We start from the raw sequence: 22,440 nt of genomic DNA, 5'->3' as shown, positions 1-22,440 counted from the left end.
TTTTGAATTGACTACTTTTTCAGGCAAGACCACAAAGGGAAATCATTGGAACCCTTTTTAGAGCCAAACCAAATAGCTTCAGATTTGGTTAGGTTGACCTTACAACCAGAACCATTATACTGCAGTTACTGTCCGTTTTCCTATACACAATACACAGACGCGCGACCTTTACAAATAGTGTATGTTAGAAGTATATGCATTTGCCTAGTTAACATCACTGTGTGAAAAATAACCGGCCAATATTTAAAGTATTCTCCAAACTTCTAGCAAATATATTTCTCTAACATGACCTAAAATTACAGCTAGGTTAGATGTTCAGAAATAGTCGCACTTTCGTAAAATATGAGTGAGGGCAAGGCATAGCTAGCTCATAGCTAGCCAACTCCCCGTGTTAATTGAATTGAGATTTGACCAAAAATATTGGTAACGGACCGCTCACTTCTGAAGGATGCCACAAAAAAACGGTACAAGCTACATTTAAAGTATTCTATGAAATTCTAGAAAATATAGTTTTGTAACATGTTCTAAATTTTTAACTAATTTAGGTGTTTGGAAGTAGTCGCACTTTTGTGTTTTAGGAAGGATATGTAAACGACAGATAACACCAAAAAATATGAAGAAATTATTTCCAAACCGTGTTAAGTCAACAATCATTATGTTGCTCATTTTCAAGAATGCTGGTTAACAAAAAGCAGACCATTGTCTCATTTCGTGAACAAAGGTCCACATACCATTGTTTCCTTGCGTTTCCTTTATAATCGGTTACCCAACTGAAGCTATAATACCAGCTCATTGCGATACCGCACACGTAAAACAGACACAACCAGAGAAGATCTGATTTAATCAGTTGAGCTGTTTTCAATGAGTGTTATCTTGGTTTAATAGCTTTTAATGGCGTTTAAGTCCTGCAAAGGTCGTGGTGAATTCTACTGTAGACATGACTGCATCATGCACCGAGCAAATTTATCAAGGGTTTCAAACAAATGACTAAAAGAAACATGAGAGCCATCAAGAAAGCAAACAGAGTCATCAACAAATAATGAAATCTTTAAATTATGATTTTCAATTGGGATACCCTTAATGTTCTTATTCTGCATGTTCTGGCGAATAGCAAGAGCCACATACTGCAGTTACTGTCCGTTTTCCTATACACAATACACAGTGCTCTTTCCCATTGACGCGTGACCTCTATAAATAGCCCTACGTTAAAAGTATGGGGATATGACTAGTTAACGTCGCTGTGTGAAAAATAACCGGCCAATATTAAAAGTACTCTTCTAAAGTTCTAGAAAATATAGTTTTTAACATGTCCTAAATTTTTAGCTAATTTAGATGTTTGGAAATATTCGTACTTTGGTGTTTTAGTTAATGTTATAGGTAATAGTACATTGCCTAGTTAACGTCGCTGTGTGAAAAATAACCGGCCAATATTAAAAGTACTCTTCTAAAATTCTAGACAATATAGTTTTGTAACATGTCCTAAATTTTTAGCTAATTTAGGTGTTTGGAGAGGGTCGCACTTTTGTGTTTTAGGAAGGATATGTAAACGACAGATAACACCAAAAATATGAAGAAATTATTTCCAAACCGTGTTAAGTCAACAATCATTATGTTGCTCATTTTCAAGAATGCTGGTTTACAAAAAGCAGGCAATTGTCTCATTTCGTGAACAAAGGTACACATACCATTGTTTCCTTTCGTTTCCTTTATAATCGGTTACCCAACTGAAGCTATAATACCAGCTTTATTGCGATATCGCACATGAAAACAGACACTTGTGCACAACCAGAGAAGATCCGATTTAATCAGTTGAGCTGTTTCAATGAGTGTTATCTTGGTTTAATAGCTTTTAATGGGGTTAAGTCCTGCAAAGGTCGAGATGAATTCTACTGTAGACATGACTGCATCATGATCGTTTCAATCGCAACCAAAAATAAATACGGCGAAATCGGGCATCCCTGAAAAATCCCTTTACTCATTGTAATAGGGCTTGTAATAAAACCATTATTTATGACATAGCTTTTCCTTTCAGAATACATCATTTTAACCCAATGAATAAACTTGTCCCCAAAATTAAAGTGTGGCGAATAGCAAGAGCCATCGTTTCAATCGCAACCAAAAATAAATACGGCGAAATCGGGCATCCCTGAAAAATCCCTTTACTCATTGTAATAGGGCTTGTAATAAAACCATTATTTATGACATAGCTTTTCCTTTCAGACTACATCATTTTAACCCAATGAATAAACTTGTCCCCAAAATTAAAGTGTTTTAAAACATTTAACAAAAAATTATGATTCACACTGTCAAAAGCTTTTTCAATATCAAGAAATAAAATAGCACCAGGTATTTGATTAATGTCTGTATAATCTACAACATCCATAATTAAACGAATATTGTTGCCAACATTTCGCCCTTTGATAAAACCTGTTTGATCAGAATTAATTTGTTAATTAAATACTTTTTCATTCGGTTAGCTAAAGTCTTGGCAAGAATTTTGTAGTCAACAGTCAACAGAGAAATAGGCCTGAAATTATACGAAGATATCTTTATCTTTCTTGGGATGAGACCATTCCTCTGAGACTGAGACATGACACCATTGTCCAATGAAAAATTGTACTATGGAGTGATTAACCAGAGAAGATGAGAATTAACAAATCACAAATGTCAGGCCAAAATCCGGGGCCAAAATACGATATAAAATTCAGTTGGTAAACCATCGTACCCAGGGTTTTGTGTTTTTTTTCCCATGGAAATAAGAGTATTTTCCAACTCACTCTTGGAAATCGGCTGATCGATCAAGAACTTGCTTATATTCATCAGACAATTTAGGAATATCCAGATTATCCAAGAAGGAGTTCACATCATGCTATCATGGTGTTGATGAATAGAATATAAATCATTGTAATAAGAATGAATTTCCTTCATGACTTCAGACTGAATAGAAATAATTTCATCATTGTCTTTCATAAGTCTACTTATACATTGGTATGCGGTGTTTCCTATGTTTCCACCAAAGCTGGTTTTGTTGTGAAACATCACACTGTTTTGTAAATATAAGGAAGGCAGAAATAAAGCATACATTGTAATACCTTAGGACCTGTAGTTCAAACATGGAACACAATAAGAAGAAAACATTGAACTATTTTGTAAATAAAAAAAAGTGAGGAGATACATCCACAAACCAAAACAATTAGATCATGATACCAAGTGAAATGTGGGTTTACAAAACATCAGGGTGAGATTTCAGATGGAAATTCTTTGAATTGAATGATTGTGTACAAAATATAAGAGAAGGCCAGAAAGAAAGCATAGATTGTAAATGCTTTAGGACCTGTAGTCTAAACATGATATCGCCAATACTTGGAATAGTGAGGAGACACAAACCAAAACAATTAGGCCTAGATGTAGAAATTATTAGAAAACGTAAGGGTGCTGAATACCAGGGATAATTTTTGAACTAACACAATTATATTAATCAAATCATCTGAAACAAGAATAAAATCTAGACTAGGGGATTTCTGATGCCTAGTATATTGTTTTAAATTAGGGTGAAAATTACGCCAAAGAAATATCGCCTAAATTGAACTTTTCCATTAAAATATTAATCATTTCACAACTTTTAACATTTGAATGCCTCTCCCGGCCACCTTGATAATCTTGGGGCCCTAAAACAGCATTGAAATCACCACCAACAATTATGGGAGAGTAATTAAATTGATTGATTTTTGCAAAACCTTCCAAAAAGCAATCTGGATCATCATTATTAGGGGCATAGATATTAACCAAAAGAACCGAAAGCCCATTATATTAATTGTAGGCCTAATTGAGAGAATTAGAAATCTACCATTGGGCTTTGTCCCCCTCTTTCTGATCTCCATCGCTTCTCGTACTTCTCTAGACTTTCTGACATGTTCCTTGCCAAGTATCTTGGAGTCCTCCCAATTGACGACGTGATTTGCCCTTGCAACATCATCATCATGATCAGATATCCGAGCAAGAACAAGGCGGCCAATCGGTGAGAGCAAAATGTAAAAAATATGGGGTCATTGGGTGAGAGCATGATTTTTGGCATTTGGTGACAGCAAAATGTAAAAAAATATGGGGTCATAACCTTTTTTTAATGGACCCTTTGAGTGAGATGTACGATTTCGGTCAAATTTTGATTTTGTTATTCTTTATTCAAAATGTTGAAATAATATTAGTAATAACTGACGGGAAGGGTTGCTGCCCATTTTAGGTTGAAATAACAGGGTAAACTGAAAGAAACCCCACTGGTTATTTTGGTCATTTAACACGCAGTTCTATGGGAGGACATATTATCATAATTTTTAAATTATGATAATATGTCGAACTTTGCTCTGTTGACCTACAAAGACAACAAATTTGGCCGATTCCATTTAGGTGCAAGTTGGGACATTTGTAAACATGCATTACAAATATGCAAAAAAATCAGGTTTAAAAAATTAACCAATTTCATATTAAAAGATTGTATATTATGGCTTTAAATAAACAGCGCCACAGAAATCTCGAATATTGAATTTCTATGGCTTTAAATTTCTTTCAAAATATACCGTAAGTATATAGGGCCTAACAAAATCTTGATTGGAAGTTACCGTAATGTTCAAATTGAAAAATAAGGGTCTTTGGGTGACAGATCAAATAAAAAAAATCCTATAAATGTGGTTATTGAGGGATCCGGGACTAGTACAACAAATCATACCTAGAATATTTTCAATTTGAATGTTATCCTTTCCACCCAAAAATAAAAATCATCGTATAGATCCCTGATGAGGAGAGGTGCCAGTTGGGCCTATGCATCAAGGCCAGTGCAGGGCTTGAAATATGGATTTCAGATCCAGGAGTAATTTAGGGTGTTTTTGTGTAAATATTGCCCCTGTCTATACAAATACACACAGTTCTGTTTCAGAACCAGGGGCAATTTGCCTTAGCAGGGGTAAATTTTCCCCTTGCTCCGAGTGCTTATTTCCGAGCCCTCATGCAGTAGGCCTAGGCCACACCCGAAGTCGGACATTTCCACCTGGAATGATTTCCTTGCAAAATTTCTCTGGTAAAAATCCGGTATACAATGTTATTGTAGGCCTAAGAGTAGGAATTTTGAAAAAGGCAGCAGTGAAGATTTGGCACAAGAAGGGTCTCATAAATGATGAGTGTCTGGGGCCTATTCGGCCTGGCCTGGCCTCATTTTTCGAAGTGCAATGGAGCCCTCTTTTGTTTAATTTCGTACATAAATCAAAATGGCGACTGACCAGAGCAAATTTTCGGCTGCTACCGAGCATGAAGAAAACGTCAAAAATAACGATATTCCTGAGCATCCATATCCTTCAGTTGTCGAAAGATATTTCACTCCAGGTTACAGAACTGGTGGGTGTTAAACATCCCAATTTTAAAGCTTGATGTACCATATTATTTGCAATTTGTGAGCTATGCGATTTGTTGGGTGCCAAATTTTGAAGACTTGCAACTTTTTTCTGTATGGAAGTAGGGGCTGTGCAATAATTATAACCCCTCGCTTGGGGAGGCTAAAATTGGTGGGGCAAGTATATTTTTGGCCAGCCATAAGGAGGGGGAGGGAAAGCAATTTTGTGCAAGCCGAGATGGGGGGCCTATCTAGACTCGATGAGTCTCATGGACGCCGTTCCTATGTCCATCAGACTCGTATTTCCCATTTTGGATGTCAATGGGAAATACACACTTAACGATTTGGCGCCGGTTAGAAACTTGAAAAAAAATCTTTAAAATTTTATCAATGTATATAAAAGTGGTACCAACCTTATTGTGCTTGCTAATTTAAGACTCGGTTGAAACAAAATTAAGGATCGAATGCTTTTTAGTGTCCAAAAGGCAAAATTATCGTCAAAGTTCTGTCGAAATCGGCACCCTTATGAAGGGTTCAGAATTGAATCGGAACGAAAATATCCGATCTTTGCGATCAAAAACACAAAATTACAACTTTAAACATACTATTGGCAAAAGACATTATTACCAAACAATACAGAATAGAAAATTTGACATCATTTTCTCAAAATATTGAAAAATTTGCTCACTAGACATCGAAAAAGCACGCAATCCAATTCCCCTGCTCAAACGCGTGGGAAACTGAAAGTGCGATAATCGTGACTAGGCCTATCCTCAGTTACTGAGGGTTGGGGGAGCACAGCATAGACTGCGGAACTCAGTCCTCAATGATAGTCAGTCATTTATCTTTTGGTCGTTATATGACTATCATTTGAGGACTGAGTTCTTATGATACATCTTCCGAGGAGCAATTTCAGACAATAGCTTGGGATTAGTGGGGCAGAGGTTATCTATTGAATCCTTTCATGACCACTGTCACTGAAGCATATCAATAGTTTAAGGGATGTTCATAAAATTTTGAAGTTCAATATTTTTAGCTGAAAGTTCTTTCATTTGAAAGAGAATTAAATTACCTAAACAATAAGGGGTCAATCATGTTGCCCAAAATTTTGTGTGTGAAATTGTGACAGCAGGCACATGTACAATGCACACTACTGTATGTGACCCCAGATGACCTCCTATTCTTTACTGTAAGAAAGCTGTTTTGGATGGTCTTGATTTACATACAAATTGCTTTTGAGCTAAATTGAGCGTCGACTTGGTGGAACATGGATTGCACTATGTGATAGTTTATGAATCCAGTACCAACATAAGTCAACATCACTTAGGTTTTGGTTGTCAAAATTAATTTTTAGTGATTTTCTCCATTGAGCCCCACAGTAAAACCATTTTTGGACTGTACATGCACATTCCACTTCCCTATGGACGAATAGCGCCACCTATTGTGTGTGATGTGAGCTAGCCTAGTCAAGTCTGCCAAGGACACTTGGCACGAATTGAAAGACCATGTCACTCTCGACAAAAGAATGCATGCATGTCAAAGGTCACACCGTGACACAACACCAATTTGGTGTTTGTTATGCTCCTCGAAATATGTACCTTAAGGTCTAGGTCTGAGCACAGCAGCGTCATCATCCCTATATCTTTGTGTCAAAAATTGGTGTGATAGTACGGCGAATCCTCTCGTTTTTCAATAGCTAGCCTATGCATGGCGATTTTGTTCGAGATAGACCGAGCGACTCAGGCTAAGCATAGTACGACTATCATATGAGATACCACCAAGTTATATTATACACATTACTACGATTTGCGCATGCTCTAGTATCCCATATGGTGTTGCTATTACAAGGAAATTGATTTGTTTTCAGGTAAAACCCAGGTTTTGTTTTTAATATACTAACTTGAAATTAAATACACTAATTAGCTGCCATTGCTGTTTGCTCTGGATACATTTTTACTGCATTTTTGGCGTAACAATTTTTAAATCGTAAGTTAAAATTGTGATATATTTAATTTTGAGAATTACAATTATATAAAGGAACACATTTAAGATCCAGGTGCTTGTATAATATAATATTCAATCACACGTACGTATATCATTCACAATGCATATATGTGTACTTTTTTTTATCTATGTCAATAATAGAATATTGATTTCACCAACGGAGTATGGAGCTGTATGAAAAAAATATTTATAATATAGGGTGTTGACACTGGGGGGAGCTTGAGATACAGTCTTAGCTAGTTAATACAGGTTTACATTTACTATCTTATATTCTGTGTGTTTCTACTGGGGAACGGTTGGCGGGTAATGTGGCTTAGTTTCTAAGAGTGTTACCGGTTAATGTGCCCAGTGGAAACAGATCGGTTCAGAGCTGTCCACTGTCACCGGCTATAACATGACACATGGCGGACTGTACTTTACGGAAGAGAGAGAGACATCATGTATCATTGTCATGATTGTATGGCAAATTGATATTTTTAAATGTTAGCAAGTGTCGAAATAAGCAGATCTTGACCAGGAGCCACACATTTGGAAAAAGCGGCTCCTGGTCCTGTGAATATCTAGTGAACCAGGAGTCATTTTTAAAGAGCTAGGAGTCATTTAGATTTTAATTGTACACATTAAATATAAAAACCAGTTTGACTACCAGGCTCTAATTTTTGTTTAAATGTAGAGCCTGGTTTAGTTGATTTTGGCGTGGACCAGGAGCCAAAATGTTATGACCATTGGGTAAATGGCTCCTGGGTGCCTGCTTATTTTGAGGCTTGAATGTTAGCATGGGTAATCTCTTATAAAGAAAGCAAACTTTCCTCTGAAGATACAGATTTAAAATCGGGTACTAATACTACTAAGTTTAAACTTTGCATAATTTGCAACTAGGGACTGAATATCATTCCATACTCTGGTTGTTCCACACAGCAAATACGCAGGATTTGCCATTTTGTGGTAAGCAGATATGAAACGAGAGCAGGTCAAAGTACTATTTTAGCCTACGTCCGGACGTCACCGTATCCTACTATCGCTGAAACAAGGAAACCTCTTCACGAATTCACTCACCTTGCGCTCCTACATTAAGAGTTGAAATAAACATACGGACCTACTGAGTTTCCAACAACAACTTGGTCGTTCCTCAAAACAACATGTACGAACTTCATTTTAAATAAAAAATCTTGTAAGGTTGAGTGGCAGTTAGGACAGTGACTAACTGACATTCCTCATAAAATAATTGTGTGAATCAGACCTAATGATACACACAAATATCATTTCTCCCCTCCCACCCCTGTTAAGGGTGTTTTACTCAAAAGCACAGCTGTTTTGTTTCAAACTCAAAATTTCAATATCTCAGCTAATTACCTTTTTCAATTGTTTTGTTGTAGATTTGAAAGGACAAAAAGGTGAAGATTTTTGTATTCTGAAACACTCAAATAGGTAAGTATTGAGCATAATTTATCTTAACCAGTAATGACATTTAACAATTAGTTTTTGTTAATTAGTCAGACCAAAATCATGTTGTGTAAATTTGTGAACTAAATTAATGTAATAGAGGCCGTCAGCGTGACGTCATATGCCGCCATCTTGTGGGTACACGCTGCGATGGTCGTTCGATCTGCATGCGTGAACAACAAAATCGCCGCATCAACGCGTGATAACAGTTGCGTGGCAAGCTGCGCCCTGCGCAGAAGCGTCCGATGCATGAACACGCAGATCATTTGTACCCACAAGATGGCGAAAGGCTGACAGCCTCTATTAAATCAAGCCCAGATTAACTCAGTGCCAGTACCTTCAGAATGTGCTGCTGTTGAACAGCCTCCAAGCAAGATTGTCTTTTATCCTGGACAGACCACAAGCTTGCAGTGACTCTACTCAACCTATCCACATGACTAGCCTTTTTTCAGATAACTCAGTTTGACTTGACCTGCTCATTGAAATGACTTGACTGGACTTGTGACTTGACTTATCTAATGTCTTGAACTCCGAGGGAGGAGGGGTAGGGGTGTACCGCTGAGAATTTGAAAGTGGACCAATCAATATACCCATTTTTCAAGAAATTTGGACCCATCACCCATCGATATGACAAAATTTATAATTACACATTTTCGGCCAAAATTAATGTTAGCTTTAGGTGTGCTAGTGTTGATCGGTAGATCTTGATGATATAAAAGACATTTAAACATTTATGTCCAGTTTTTAATTTTTTTTACTTATTAATCATGATTTTGGAGGTAAAATGTGATGCGATCAAGCAAAATCAGTCGGGACTCGGAAATATTGATTTTAAGATATAGCCAAACAAAGGAAATGTTTCCTCATGTTTTGGAAACTCTTTAATTGCTCATATCTTTGGAACTGGTTGTTCAATTTCAGTGGGGTTTTCTGCAAAATCCAGCTTTGTAAATGCTTTTTACTATCCTATAAGAGACTGAAAATTTAATATTTCCGAGTTTTGACTGATTTTGCTTTATCGCATCACAAATGTCTGGTTGTCCATAAGTGGATAAGTGCTTATTTCGAATACCGATCGTTGACATACAAACACAACAAATTTGGCTGGTGTAGGTCTATTGATGTGCATGTACACATAATTATGTGTATTTAAATTAATTGGTTGATTACGCGACTCCATTTTTAAAGCAACTCCACTGGCTCCCTGTGAAAGAACGCATTCATTTCAAAGTACTGCTATATGTGTACGTCCATATCAAAATGATGCACTTGTCGGCTGCTACAAGTGTCTCATTTCACATAATAGCTAGGAATAAATACCAGACTCATATCAAGTGGAGGTCACTTCAAATCATCCCCAAATCACATGGTTAAGGAATGTTCTCTGTATTCCTAAACCATGTGATTTGGGAATGATTTGAAGTGACCTCGCACTTGAGATGAGTCTGGTATTTATTCCTAGCTATTATGTGAAATGAAACACATGTAGCAGCCGACAAGTGCATCCTTTTGATATGGATGTACACATATGTGTTTAAATGCTTAAATGGACATGCTCCAGGTTATCTGGCTTCTTGTTTCACACCTTACCATCAATCAAGTACCGGACTTCGCTCTGCTGCAGATACAACTCGGCTTACTGTACATAAATTAAATGCCAAATCTCTCCACTCTGCTGCAAATAAAGCTTTTTCTCTGGCTGCTCCTGGACTGTGGAACAATTTACCCATCACCATTCGTACTGCAAACTCATTACCAGTCTTCAAGAAATTACTGAAATCATATCTCTTCCCAAAAAGTTAACTGTTTTTATTGCTCACTTTGTTTTGTTATATTGTGTTTATGCTTTGAATTTGTTTATGAGCTGTGGTCTAGATGTAACTGCGCTTTATAAAACAATTGTGTATGTATGTATATGTATGATTAAATTATTTAGTTGCAAATAAAATTTACCTGTGTGGATAGTAACAACTACATATGGTAATCAAGGAATTCTGTTTTGTGCTTACATTTACTTCAAAGTCAATTTTTCTCTGAGATGCACAATGCCTATATATATGTATATTTTAGGATCACATGTGTTCATATTTAAATGACCCCAGGTTAGCACTAGGGGCGTCTCTGGACTATTGGAGGAAGAAATTGTAAATTTCTTCATCCTCTTGCAATCTACATGACATTGGGACCGATATTTTTCTTTGCCATACCAATTTTCATTTTCCAGGGACTCTACATTGGGAAACAAGGGAAACGAAAGGGGACTGTGTGGTCCAAAGATTAAACATCACCCAGGTTCATTTATTGTTTATCTGCCTTTGAATTGGCAACAGGCTATTTTCAACAAACAAGATATTTATTTCTTGATGCATTAAAGGGGCTCTTTGTGATCCACAGCAGGGACTGCCTTTTGAGGAGAGCGAGAGCAATCGCTCTCTACTGCTCTCCTTAAATATGATATAGGAGAGTGAGAGCAGAGTCAGTCCCTGCCACAGCCTCATCCCCTACTTTATACTCCAAAAAAATTATTATGCTATCATAAACCTGTGACTATAATGTTTGTGTGTGCCAAACCTTTTCTGGCAGATTCAGTCATTTGACAAATGCGGTCCAGACAAGTTCAATTATATTGGCAATATCAAAGACCCTAGATACAAAATCTACCACTATGTACTGTACACACGATCATTAATAGTGTACATAGATTTTATATCTTGGGTCTTTGATATTGCCCTATATAATTGAACGTGTATGGGCTACAAAAGGTATCAACTCGCAAATTCAATGCCTGAATCAATTGAAATTTTTGGAAATAAGTTTTATGTGGATATTTGTTGAACCATACACCAAAAAGAGGATGCTAGAATCATGGAATGCTCCTTTAAAGAGACAGCCATGATTGATAGACAAAACAATATTGATTCCTTGCCTATGGTTTGGTTGTCGGCTGGCCGGGCGGCCCAGATATTGATCACACCATGCCCCCTCCCTCTCAGACAGACACATTTCTAGGCTGACGATGTAAACATGTCTGGGATGTGTCTCATTTCATGTGGATGTAAGCTTATCTAATGTTTGCTTTGAAATCAAAATCTTACCTAAATCTGGAATATTGGTATACAGTGTGCACAGAAAGTTGTGTACCAGACTGGTCAGTGACTTTTATGCCTCTTCTCTCTGTCCACTGTGGTGGGACCAGACTTGTGCAAAATGCTTAAGCCAAGCTTAAAAGCTTATAAAAGCATGCTGGCCTGTATGAAGAAAAAAACAGAATTTGATAAATAAAGAGCAAGGAAAAGAAAGGCCACACCCAACAAACTAAATTGTACCATTTTGTTCTTAGTCCTAACCTTGGGTTGAGAAATGATATGCCAACTGTAAACCCATAAATAAAAGTCGTACAGATACCTTTTTGTGATTAGTTATCAGAAAAAAAAATAACCTAAAAATTGTTTGATTCTGTATAATTACACCAATCTATATTAAATCACCTTCTTTTTTTCCCTCTCTGAAACCATTACAATTCAGTGGGCAGCATTTGATGTACCTGGTGTAGCAGAGCAAAATGCTCCCCATTTTGGACAACCTGCTACACAAATTTCAACTTGCATAGCAATATCTTACAATTTTATGATCATATCATAAGAATATGACTTAAATAATGTCTTCGCTAAAAGTTGCTATAGATGCAAAATATTTCAAAGTAAATTGAACCCTGTCAGTGGGATTTCAGGGATAGCATTTTTTGTGCCCAATGTATTGAATAAAAAAAGGGCAGACAGTGACTAAACATTAGTTTTCTGTTTGTTATGTCTTGTATTAAAACAGGGTTTGTGTAGTGACTCTTGCCAAAGGCCATCCATTGTTAGATGTGGGCAAAGCACCTGTCACCAAGGTTGATTTCCAGGTAGGAGAAAACACCAACAGAATGAACAACAAAGTCACTGGAAAAGGAAAAAAGGTAATGGTCTAATCACTTAATTAGTGGCTTAATTAGTGGCTTATTATATTTAAAAGTAATTGTTATGTTTAGATGTATTGATACTTTATCTGTGATATTATTAATCAGTAATCATGGTAACATGCTTGAAGTATTTGTTTGCAAGAATTAGTTATTTGTTTGAAATTACTTTAAAAATTGACAATTGAACAAATTCAACAGAAATAGAATATTAAATAATTCAAGTATTCCAAGAAACACAAGATGGTATTATTGAGAATTAAATTATGATAGAGATGCGTCATCATTACTAGCTGTTGCACGTAATGACCCTTTCTATGGGCATGTGCACCTCGAGTCAAAAAACAAAACCTTTGTTTTCTATCCCATTTTTGTGTAATGTATAATATGAAGGAACACTGATCAGATATACTAACAAATAGGCCATTATTTAAAGAAAAAAGTGTCTGCCTTGGTCTCAAACACTTCCCCAGTTACTGGAGTTCACAAGTGTGTCCATATGGGCTTAATCATGGAACAAATAATGTTAAAAGTTGGTCTCAGTGATTTATAGGTGAAGTAATTTGACAAATTATTTGAATAAAAACAAAATAAAAATGAAACGGTCACCTGAGGAGCAAGGACCATTATACCACTCATGCGATTCAACCAGCCACTACAATGTATGTTACTGAAAAAATATTCTTTTACAATCATGATTTGACATGGAAATCTGCTGTACTTAATTATATGTCTGTTCCATTTTGATATTTTTTTTTATATTTAAAACCTACAAAAACTTACTAGTACTTTAAATAGTAATCAGGCTCGCGATGTTGAACAGTATCATCCTGTTTTAGAGCTATTCTGGAATTGTTACCAAAGCAATTTTAGTTGTTTCCTGGAGCCCACTGGATGCATCTGTGAAAAAATTACAGTATTTGATAAAATTAAAATGCTTCACAATAGTGTTGTGATTTACTATAAGGTTTGTAATTAGGTGCTTACTTTTGTTCTTGTTTAGAACGAAGTTCAATTCAATTCATTTTTATTTAGAACAATACATAGTCCTAAGGGCAAACTGAGTTCCTTTTTGCAGTATGCAAAAAGTGCATAAAAAATTACCAGTAACATATGGCAAATGTACAGATGGATATTAAACATAAAAATACACACAACACAAAAAGAAAGTCCTCACTTATGTAACCTGTCATAATTCTAAACCTAAGTTCTTAGCTTAAATTGATACAAGGAAATAAAGAAGATTGAATACACTTTGATCAATGTTCAAATAGAATTACCCCCTTTCAGGCCTGCCGTCTAGATTTTAAAGGTGAGTGGTTTATCAATCGCTGGGATGATGCTAGGCGAGTGTTCGAATTTGCACAAATACCACTAATTTGGGTATAATTAAGTAGAGCTTCAGTCTTAAAACAGAATTTATGTATTTATAATGAAATGCTTGCAAAGCACGCTGAAATTTGTGACTTCCTCCACTTGGAGGGGGCACAGAATCAATTAAATGCCGAATTGGATGATTCAATGGCTGATTTTGAGAGATTTGCAGTGAGCAATATTTAGTGTCTATGGCAAGTGGAAAATCGCTCCCTAGAGTATGGGCGAGTGGTAGCGAGTGACAGCGATCGCTCGCCTCAAACTGCAAGGCCTGCTCTTTCAAATCAATTGAGCTGCAATACCATTGGTACTCTTGTTGTCGTATCTTGCTTGCCTGTATTTGCTTGAGGGTAACTACCCTTTTCGCAGGTCCTTTTTCAGTACTGTGGTGGCAAATACATTGTTACACAATAGAAATTGAGATATTACAGAGGACATCATGAAGGCTTACATATAAGAGTTAGTTTGTACCAAATAACAATTAGCAAACTGGCCTGGAAAACATGTAGAATCCAGGAAGCTCTTTTGGAGACAAGATTTGGAGGGAAATTTGGAATTGGGAGGGAAAGTTTACTTCCCCATGTAAAAAATACATAAGAAATAATGGGAAATTGTGCTGTCCTGGAAATGTGGCTTTCCTGGGTGGCTTTTAAATCTTCCTGGAAATGCACAATTTTGAGCTCTGGCATCAAACAAAGGAGATGATATAATAAAACCCTTTACCGGTATATAACAGGATGTAAAATCCGGGCGAGTCTCAAATTATCAGTAGCACTTACTCTGACTTTCTGTTTTCATTTGAATAACAAATTATTGATAATGATAATGATGTGATCGTTGTAAAAAGAGCAATAATGGGTATAATGATGGAATTTACTCTCAAAAAATATTCTTGATGTTACTAAACTCTTCATTATTTGAAGTAGGTAACCATAGACCCATCTTTTTTCAGAGTCTATGAAGTAACCCAACATCTTGCACTTTTCCTGAGTCAATGTCCTTTTTACATACTTAGAAGCTATTACTGAATGTACATAGCCTTAAAACTATTTTATTTTGTTTATTCATGGTCCAAACAACTTAACTCTACCTGTATTTTGTATTCACATCCTCCCATATGTCACATACTAAATTGCCTCAGGTACAGATGTACTCATGTGATGTACCTTGCAATGATTCACTGTGCAGCTCATTTTGTTACTGTGCTATTCTACAAACAGTTAGTTCAAAGTTTGAGCAAATGATTGGCTTAATGACAGGTTGCCCCCAGGTTTTGAGTGCTTCTTGAAAGCTCAGTCCATATCTATAGATAGCTATTCCCAATGTAGGTCTGTAACCAGGATTTCAAGTTTCAGTTCGACTCAAATCATTATTCATATCAGCGGAATTGGTACAGATAGTGGGTGCATTCACTGATGGTGTTAATCAGTGCAAATTGTTTTGTGATGTTTTGAGTATGAGGGGAGTTCTAAGTGGAGACATTTTGAGAAATTGAGTTGAAATGGAGTGATTTGGTGCAAACTGTAAAGTTTGAAGGCATAATTTGACATTATTTTCCATTTTCCTTACAGTTTTGTTCTTTTTCTTTCTCTTTCTCCCTCCTTTCCCCTTTTTCTAATCATGTTTAGTCGGAGTTTGACAATTCTTATGGATACAATTGACCCTTTTGAACCCCCTCCTGGCTCAGCCTGCATGCATTCTCATACCTGCCACTGTCCCTATTTAATAGGGACTGTCCCTATTTTTACTGAAACAAAAAGCATAAAAGAAAGCGATTTTGGCATGTGTCCCAATTTTTGAAAAAAAATAACTACAGTAATGTATAGGAAATTCAGGAATGTCCCTATTTTTGAGTTTTTTCACCCATTTGTCCCTATTTTTGAGATTTTAGGGTTGGCAGGTATATGCATTCTCCAAACAAGTTCTGATATACTCTTAAGATACGCTCATGAGTCAGCAGAATCAAAATGGATCAATCAGATGCAGTGTTGTAACCAGGATTTGTCCAGAGGGGGCATAGGGGAGACAAAATTTTACAAAAAATGGTTTAAAAGTTGTACTTATCTAGAATGTCACAGCAACCTGTGGCAAGTAGGAGACAGATATCCACAGAGGGGCAGCATTTATTTATTTTGCATCTTGCGGCTAATCAAAACTGAGGTTGCTTGTACCTATTCATTCTTTTGATATTTTGTCCCAGTATTGTTTCCATCTTATAAGACTAGCAGCAATAATCAGCTGATTCACTTTCCCCAGGTAACTCAAAATTAGGTTTCTAATGAGACACTCCAAAAAGTGCTAACACCTCATAAATATTTTATTATTACCTGGGAATATACATATTTGCATTTTATACAGGGTGGCCAGTGGTTATCAGAGTATTCAGTATTATGTCGAGTTCGCTGTGCTGATTCAACAGAATACACCCTGTATAGCTGTTTCAAGGCTAAACTAGTTGAAGTCAATGAAAAACTCCTTGAAAGACCACAATTACTGCAAGAAAAGGTGAGATACTTGTGTCTTTAGGTGCAACACTTTTTTGTTGATTTAATGTAATTATAAATGTTTGTATATGTGTAACTCTAGTGTTTATGTGACAGTTGTGAGAGTTGGGTAATGGTATTGTTGTATTTGACTGTAATTGTGTTTGTTTATGTATAAGTGTAGTGTTTGTAAAATTTGTTAAATCAAAGATTGAGATATTTTGTCACATAGCCACCTCTTTAGAAGCAAGTGTCAATCACTGAATTAATAGCTATATACTGATTAAAGACGGCTTGAATAAATATGTATAAAGCATACTTGTTGTCAAGTGCTTAAGGCAAATATGTATAAAACATACTTGTTGCCAAATGCTTACAGCTTTATTGCGATATCACAAGTTAGCATATCTGGTCATTTTAAGGTATAGGTATTTTATCTCCTGAGGTTCTGGACTGGGCCGACAGGCCGACATTAAACCATGTAAAGGTGGTATGGGTACAGTATAGCGGTCAAGGGCTCTCTTATTTTCAGGCCCTCAGGAACTAAATAATACGACCATTTTGCAGGAAAGAACTATGGTTCTTCAGGAGCAAAATTACAATAGTGTGTAACAGTGCTATCCCAGGAGTGCTGTACTGTGCAAAAACTGATTGAGGAGCCAATGGCTCCTAAGTTTATGAATTTAGGCACCCAACTGTTGCTCCCAAGTAAAAAATAATTGAGGCGCCAACTCATCATATTCCAACCGCTTAAAGTCATTCTGCCGCAATGGTTAAGTTTTTTTAGCTTACTTCCATTTCCAGTTCCATGACCTTACATAACACCACTAGTACTACTAGCATCATTGATAGTAGCTGTTGGATCCCCTGATTTTATTGTTTCATCCTCCTTCTACATGTTCCCAAAGTTCATCAAATTAAAAGTTCTTTTTGACTTTGATGCCATCATGAGTACTTAAAACAAACAAAAGTTTTGACCTATCCTATCCTATCCTATTTGCTGGCGATTAAAAGCTTCAACGCCAGGGATTGAAGGTTTAGTCGCATCAGAAAAATTTAGTCGCTAATGCGATTAAAATGATCGCACCGTACAGCACTGGTGTCTAAGATGCTAAAATCTGTCTCTTACGCTTGGAAGATTCTAGCTTGTTTCTAGTTTTTTCTAGCCTGGTTTCTTGTTATTTAAAACCTTACCCTACACCCTAATCCTAAACCCTGAATCCCTATTCAAAAGCATGTGTAAAAATGAACCGTGGTTCTTCCCTGCATTTTGACAACTAAATATACTTCCCTCCAGCAGTTCTGAAGACCCTGGTTTGGAATCATGCCTTACCCAAGTGCACAATATGATGGCACTTCCTGGGCTCAAACTCACAATCCACCGATACCACTGCGCCACCTTACCCTTAATGTATACCAACCTTAATATGTTGAAGAGGTAGGCTTCATTAAAGCCCTGTTCCTGTTGCCTACCTTTGCTATACCCCTGGACTCTGGAACAGGTCTCACACATTTTATGCTCTCATTTTTCTCAATTTCAGCCAAGTACTCAAGGATTCATCGCAATAGTTCTTCCTAAACTTGGTGAATGTGAATCACAGATGGAGAATTTACTAAGCTCTAGTGAATATGAGGATTTGATAAGGACTCGTACCACAGAACAGAATATACCCACTGGCTGAAACATGTAGTCGTCCAGTTTGTATCCAGAGTAAGCCATGACACGGGTGTATTGAGTGTGTCAGGAGGTGATCATGCAAACTAAGATCAAATCCTGGTTGGTCTTTCCATCCTGGTGTGTTGAACTGAAATATTACTACTACCAGCTGATGGTATAACAAAAGAATGCAGTACATTAAGAACAGTATTGATCTACAAGTTTTCACAACATCTCACACAAATGTTGCATTGGGATTGTAGTAATTTCTACATAAATTTGCAGTAATTTCATCAAATGAAAAATCGTCGGGTTCATCACATAGTGACGTATCATGATTTTTGGTAATTTTTCAATTTTTGGTATATATAGGTTTTAATTCAATTATGCAAAGTCCCAAAGCTGCAAATTAAGTAATTTTAATTACTTAAAAATAATTGGCATATAAGAAAGTAGAAATCAGTGTATCACTATCAGTGTGTTTATAGTGGGAGTAGATGTGCGGTACATTGCGGTATAATTTCTATCCGATCAGAAATTATCATGAAACTTACTCTCTATAAACACTAGCCATATTTGTATGAACCCCACATTGATATCCTTCTCAACTGAAGGATATTGGCGTGAGATATTTGCACTATAAACTCACACAAGTATAAATTGTGTACTGTTTTACTGGAAGTAGCAGCTCTTTCATGATGCATATGATGAGCGCAGGAGATTCGGAACACTTCTCACCCCCAAGAGTTATTAAAACAGAATCTAAATGTTCACCGCTATGATCATAATGTTGATTGGGCTGTTTATAGTTAGCACCACAATATTTACAAATTCCCTTTGTGACATCTGGGTCAGTACAATTGTACGGTAATGTTAGTTGGTATATAATTTATGCGATAACTGTGTCTCACTATAAACAGCAAGAGTTTCGGTACATATGCAAGGGCTATCGTATATGGTATACTCAAAACTCTATATATTCACTATAAACACGCTGATAGTGTTGTATAGTTTACTATACGCCACTATGCTTTGAACACTTACATGTGTAGGGACAGTTTTCATACAGTGAATTTAAAATTAGTGCAGAAACATACAACACAAACCTATCAACATTTTTTCAAACTTGTTTTTCCTCTAAAATGTACTTTACAGTTTTCCTTACGATATGTCACACAGCGTTTTGGAGATTTTTTTTAAAGTTATCATTGTGTAAAATCAGCTGTTTTAATGCCAAAATTGATTGATTTTAACTGAACATTTTTAGAAAATATATTTGCAGATTTTGTTTTTCAGATTTTTCCAGAAGAAAAGAAAAAGATTTTAAAAAAGCCCAACCGACTGACCCTACTTGAAAGGTCATAGAACAGGGTTGGGTTTTTTTCATCACCTGATATGATATATAAAAATCCCAACTTTTTTTGAGAACAGTGGGGATGATGCTGTGGATCACGAAATGCCCTTTTAATTGTCACAATGCCACAAGAAAATATACCTTGTTGGCAGCTCTTTGGCTGAAGCTAGTTTGAAAATATTGGCTTAAGCTTTCATGAAAGAGTCATAATCATGGAAATGCATTTTATTTACAAAGTGATGAGTGAAAATAAAACACATTTTAAGCTACCTTTTAGTCGAATAATCCTTGGTCCTGTTCATTGATTGTCTGAATATTGCTATCTTCAGTAGATAGCAAATGATATCCCAGTGATGATATGCCTACCATGTCGGGTAGTCGCTGGCACATTTGAGCTATTCTTTCACAAATGGTCACACTGTGGAGAAAGGCTACATATTTGCGGCCATGTTGATAGCTTAGGCAAAAAAAAAAGTTGTTTGTTTGTCCTCCACCGCCCGCTCCTCAGATTAAGGCCTGACCAATATTTTTTTTTCTATTTTTTTTTGTATAAAAATAAGTAAAATTCTTTTTTTTTTTTTTTTTTGGAGTATTTCTGGACCTAGCTAGAGCTAAATACTAAGATCTTTCATGTTGAAAATTAAAAAAGCCCCCCAAAAAACATTTTGTGTCTTGTGTTCATGTCATAGTCTATTATTTTTAGTGACTTCAAAATACATTGGATTTGAAATCATTAAAAGACTATGACATGAACACAAATTATAACTTTAACTGCATATTAAAGAAACAAAATGTTGGGTTTTTTTAAGTCAACATGAATGATTGTAGCATTTAGCTCTAGCTAGGTCCAGGAATGCGCCAAATCCGGAAAAAAAAATCTGCCCGCCCGCAAGCTGTGGAAGACAAACAAACAATTATTTTTGGGGGCCTTCGCTCAAATACATTGTGCCCAACCCTTCTAACAAAGGGGAAAAGAGAGTTGATGCCAAGAAGCCAGCCTAGTTGATAGCCTACCAAAAATACATTGTGCCCAACCCATCTAACAAAGAGGAAAAGATTTTGATTCCAGGAAGCAAGCATGCCTGGTTGATAGCTTACCACATATACATTGTGCCCAAACCATCTAACAAAGGGGGAAGGGAGTTTGATGCCAAGAAGCATGCCTGGTTGATAGCTTGCCACAAATATGTTGTGCCCAAGCCATCTGACAAAGGGGGAAGAGATTTTGAAGCCAAGAAGCATGCCTGTTTCCCAAAAATACATTGTGCCCAGCCCATCTAACCAAGGGGGAAGGTATATGGATGTCAAGAATCATGCTTCGTTGCTGATAGATTACCATAAATACATTGTGCCCAGCCCATCTAACCATGGGGGAAGATATATTGATGTCAAGAATCATGCTTGGTTGCTGGTAGCTTACCATAAATACATTGTGCCCAGCCCATCTAACCATGGGGGAAGATATATTGATGTCAAGAATCATGCTTGGTTGCTGATAGATTCCCATAAATACATTGTGCTCTGCCCATCTAACCATGGGGGAAGATATATTGATATCAAGAATCATGCTTGGTTGCTGATAGATTCCCATAAATACATTGTGCCCAGCCCATCTAACCATGGGGGAAGATATGAAGAGCTTTGTTGCAAAACCCCTTACATCCACTTTTGACTTTTTGAGAAAAACAGCTTTTTTTAATTGTGCAAGTATTACTTGTTCGATTTGATTCAATTTGGGATTGGATAAAGTGTTGATGAATAGAAACTAAAAGAATAGTTTTGGGACAATTTTCAAGGATTCCTATTTATTTTATTATTTCTTTTATATCGCACCTTTTGATGATGTAAGGGGTTTTGCAACAAAATAAATTTACCCCTTTTCTAGAAACCACCTTTGTAATCAAATTCGAGCCCATTTGTTTGCACTACATTATGTAACTTGACTACTGCTTTGAAAATCAAAAAGAAAAATTGAAATATCTCATTTACTTTTTTAATTATGAATTTTTAATTAAATTCGGGAAAATGGCATTTTTGGGTATTTCCGAAGCTACACCTTTTGTTAATTAAATTTTTTCAAACATAGTGACCCAAAAACAGTTCCTTTTGGTTTTAATAGGTAAAGAACATTCCAGGCTACCATTATACAAAAAAAATTTAAAACAAAACAATTCTATATTCATTTTAAGTTCAGATTTCCGGAAATTCCCTAAGATTTCCCAAACGGGAAATATGCGATAACTCCGGAAGGAAGGTAGTATGAAGGTCAAACAACCACCAAAATGTGTATTTTTACCCACACTATAATATTATGCCAATAACTCAATTTGGCCAAAAGTGGATGTAAGGGGTTTTGAAACAAAGCTCTTCATATATTGATGTCAAGAATCATGCTTGGTTGCTGGTAGCTTACCATAAATACATTGTGCCCAGCCCATCTAACCATGGGGGAAATATATTGATGTCAAGAATCATGCTTGGTTGCTGGTAGCTTACCATAAATACATTATGCCCTGCCCATCTAACAAAGGGGGAAGAGAGTTTGATGCCAAGAAGCATGCCTGGTCGATAGCTTTCCACAAATACATAATGCCCTACCCATCTAACAAAGGGGGGAGAGAGTTTGATGCCAAGAAGCATGCCTGGTCGATAGCTTACCACATATACATTGTGCCCTACCCATCTAACAAAGGGGGAAGAGAGTTTGATGCCAAGAAGCATGCCTGGTCGATAGCTTACCACAAATGCATTGTGCCCAACACATCTGACCAAAGGGAAAGAGAGTTT

General features: G+C 36.5%; 1 protein-coding gene across 1 annotated transcript; it reads left to right on the top strand.

Annotated features, from left to right (window-relative positions):
- Positions 1 to 5,236: 5,236 nt before the first annotated feature.
- On the top strand, positions 5,237 to 18,621 carry LOC140158699 (protein Abitram-like). Its single transcript, XM_072181883.1, has 5 exons — positions 5,237 to 5,385; positions 8,761 to 8,812; positions 12,653 to 12,785; positions 16,518 to 16,664; positions 18,184 to 18,621. The coding sequence occupies exons 1-5, from the start codon at positions 5,259 to 5,261 to the stop codon at positions 18,322 to 18,324; spliced, it is 600 nt and encodes a 199-aa protein (XP_072037984.1). The 5' UTR covers positions 5,237 to 5,258; the 3' UTR covers positions 18,325 to 18,621.
- Positions 18,622 to 22,440: the final 3,819 nt, after the last annotated feature.

This window comes from Amphiura filiformis, chromosome 8, assembly GCF_039555335.1.
Source record: "Amphiura filiformis chromosome 8, Afil_fr2py, whole genome shotgun sequence".
Classification (NCBI taxonomy): domain Eukaryota; kingdom Metazoa; phylum Echinodermata; class Ophiuroidea; order Amphilepidida; family Amphiuridae; genus Amphiura; species Amphiura filiformis.
The sequence above is the reverse complement of the archived record's forward strand: the minus strand, read 5'-3'. Positions and strand labels throughout refer to the sequence as shown.

What these genes read in the sequence shown, in the direction of transcription:
- LOC140158699 (XM_072181883.1), top strand. Translation starts at nt 5,259, where the DNA reads ATGGCGACTGACCAGAGCAAATTTTCGGCTGCTACCGAGCATGAAGAA. An exon ending in ATTCTGAAACACTCAAATAG is followed by an intron (nt 8,813 to 12,652) that starts GTAAGTATTGAG and finishes GTATTAAAACAG; the next exon opens with GGTTTGTGTAGTGACTCTTG. An exon ending in CACAATTACTGCAAGAAAAG is followed by an intron (nt 16,665 to 18,183) that starts GTGAGATACTTG and finishes TCTCAATTTCAG; the next exon opens with CCAAGTACTCAAGGATTCAT.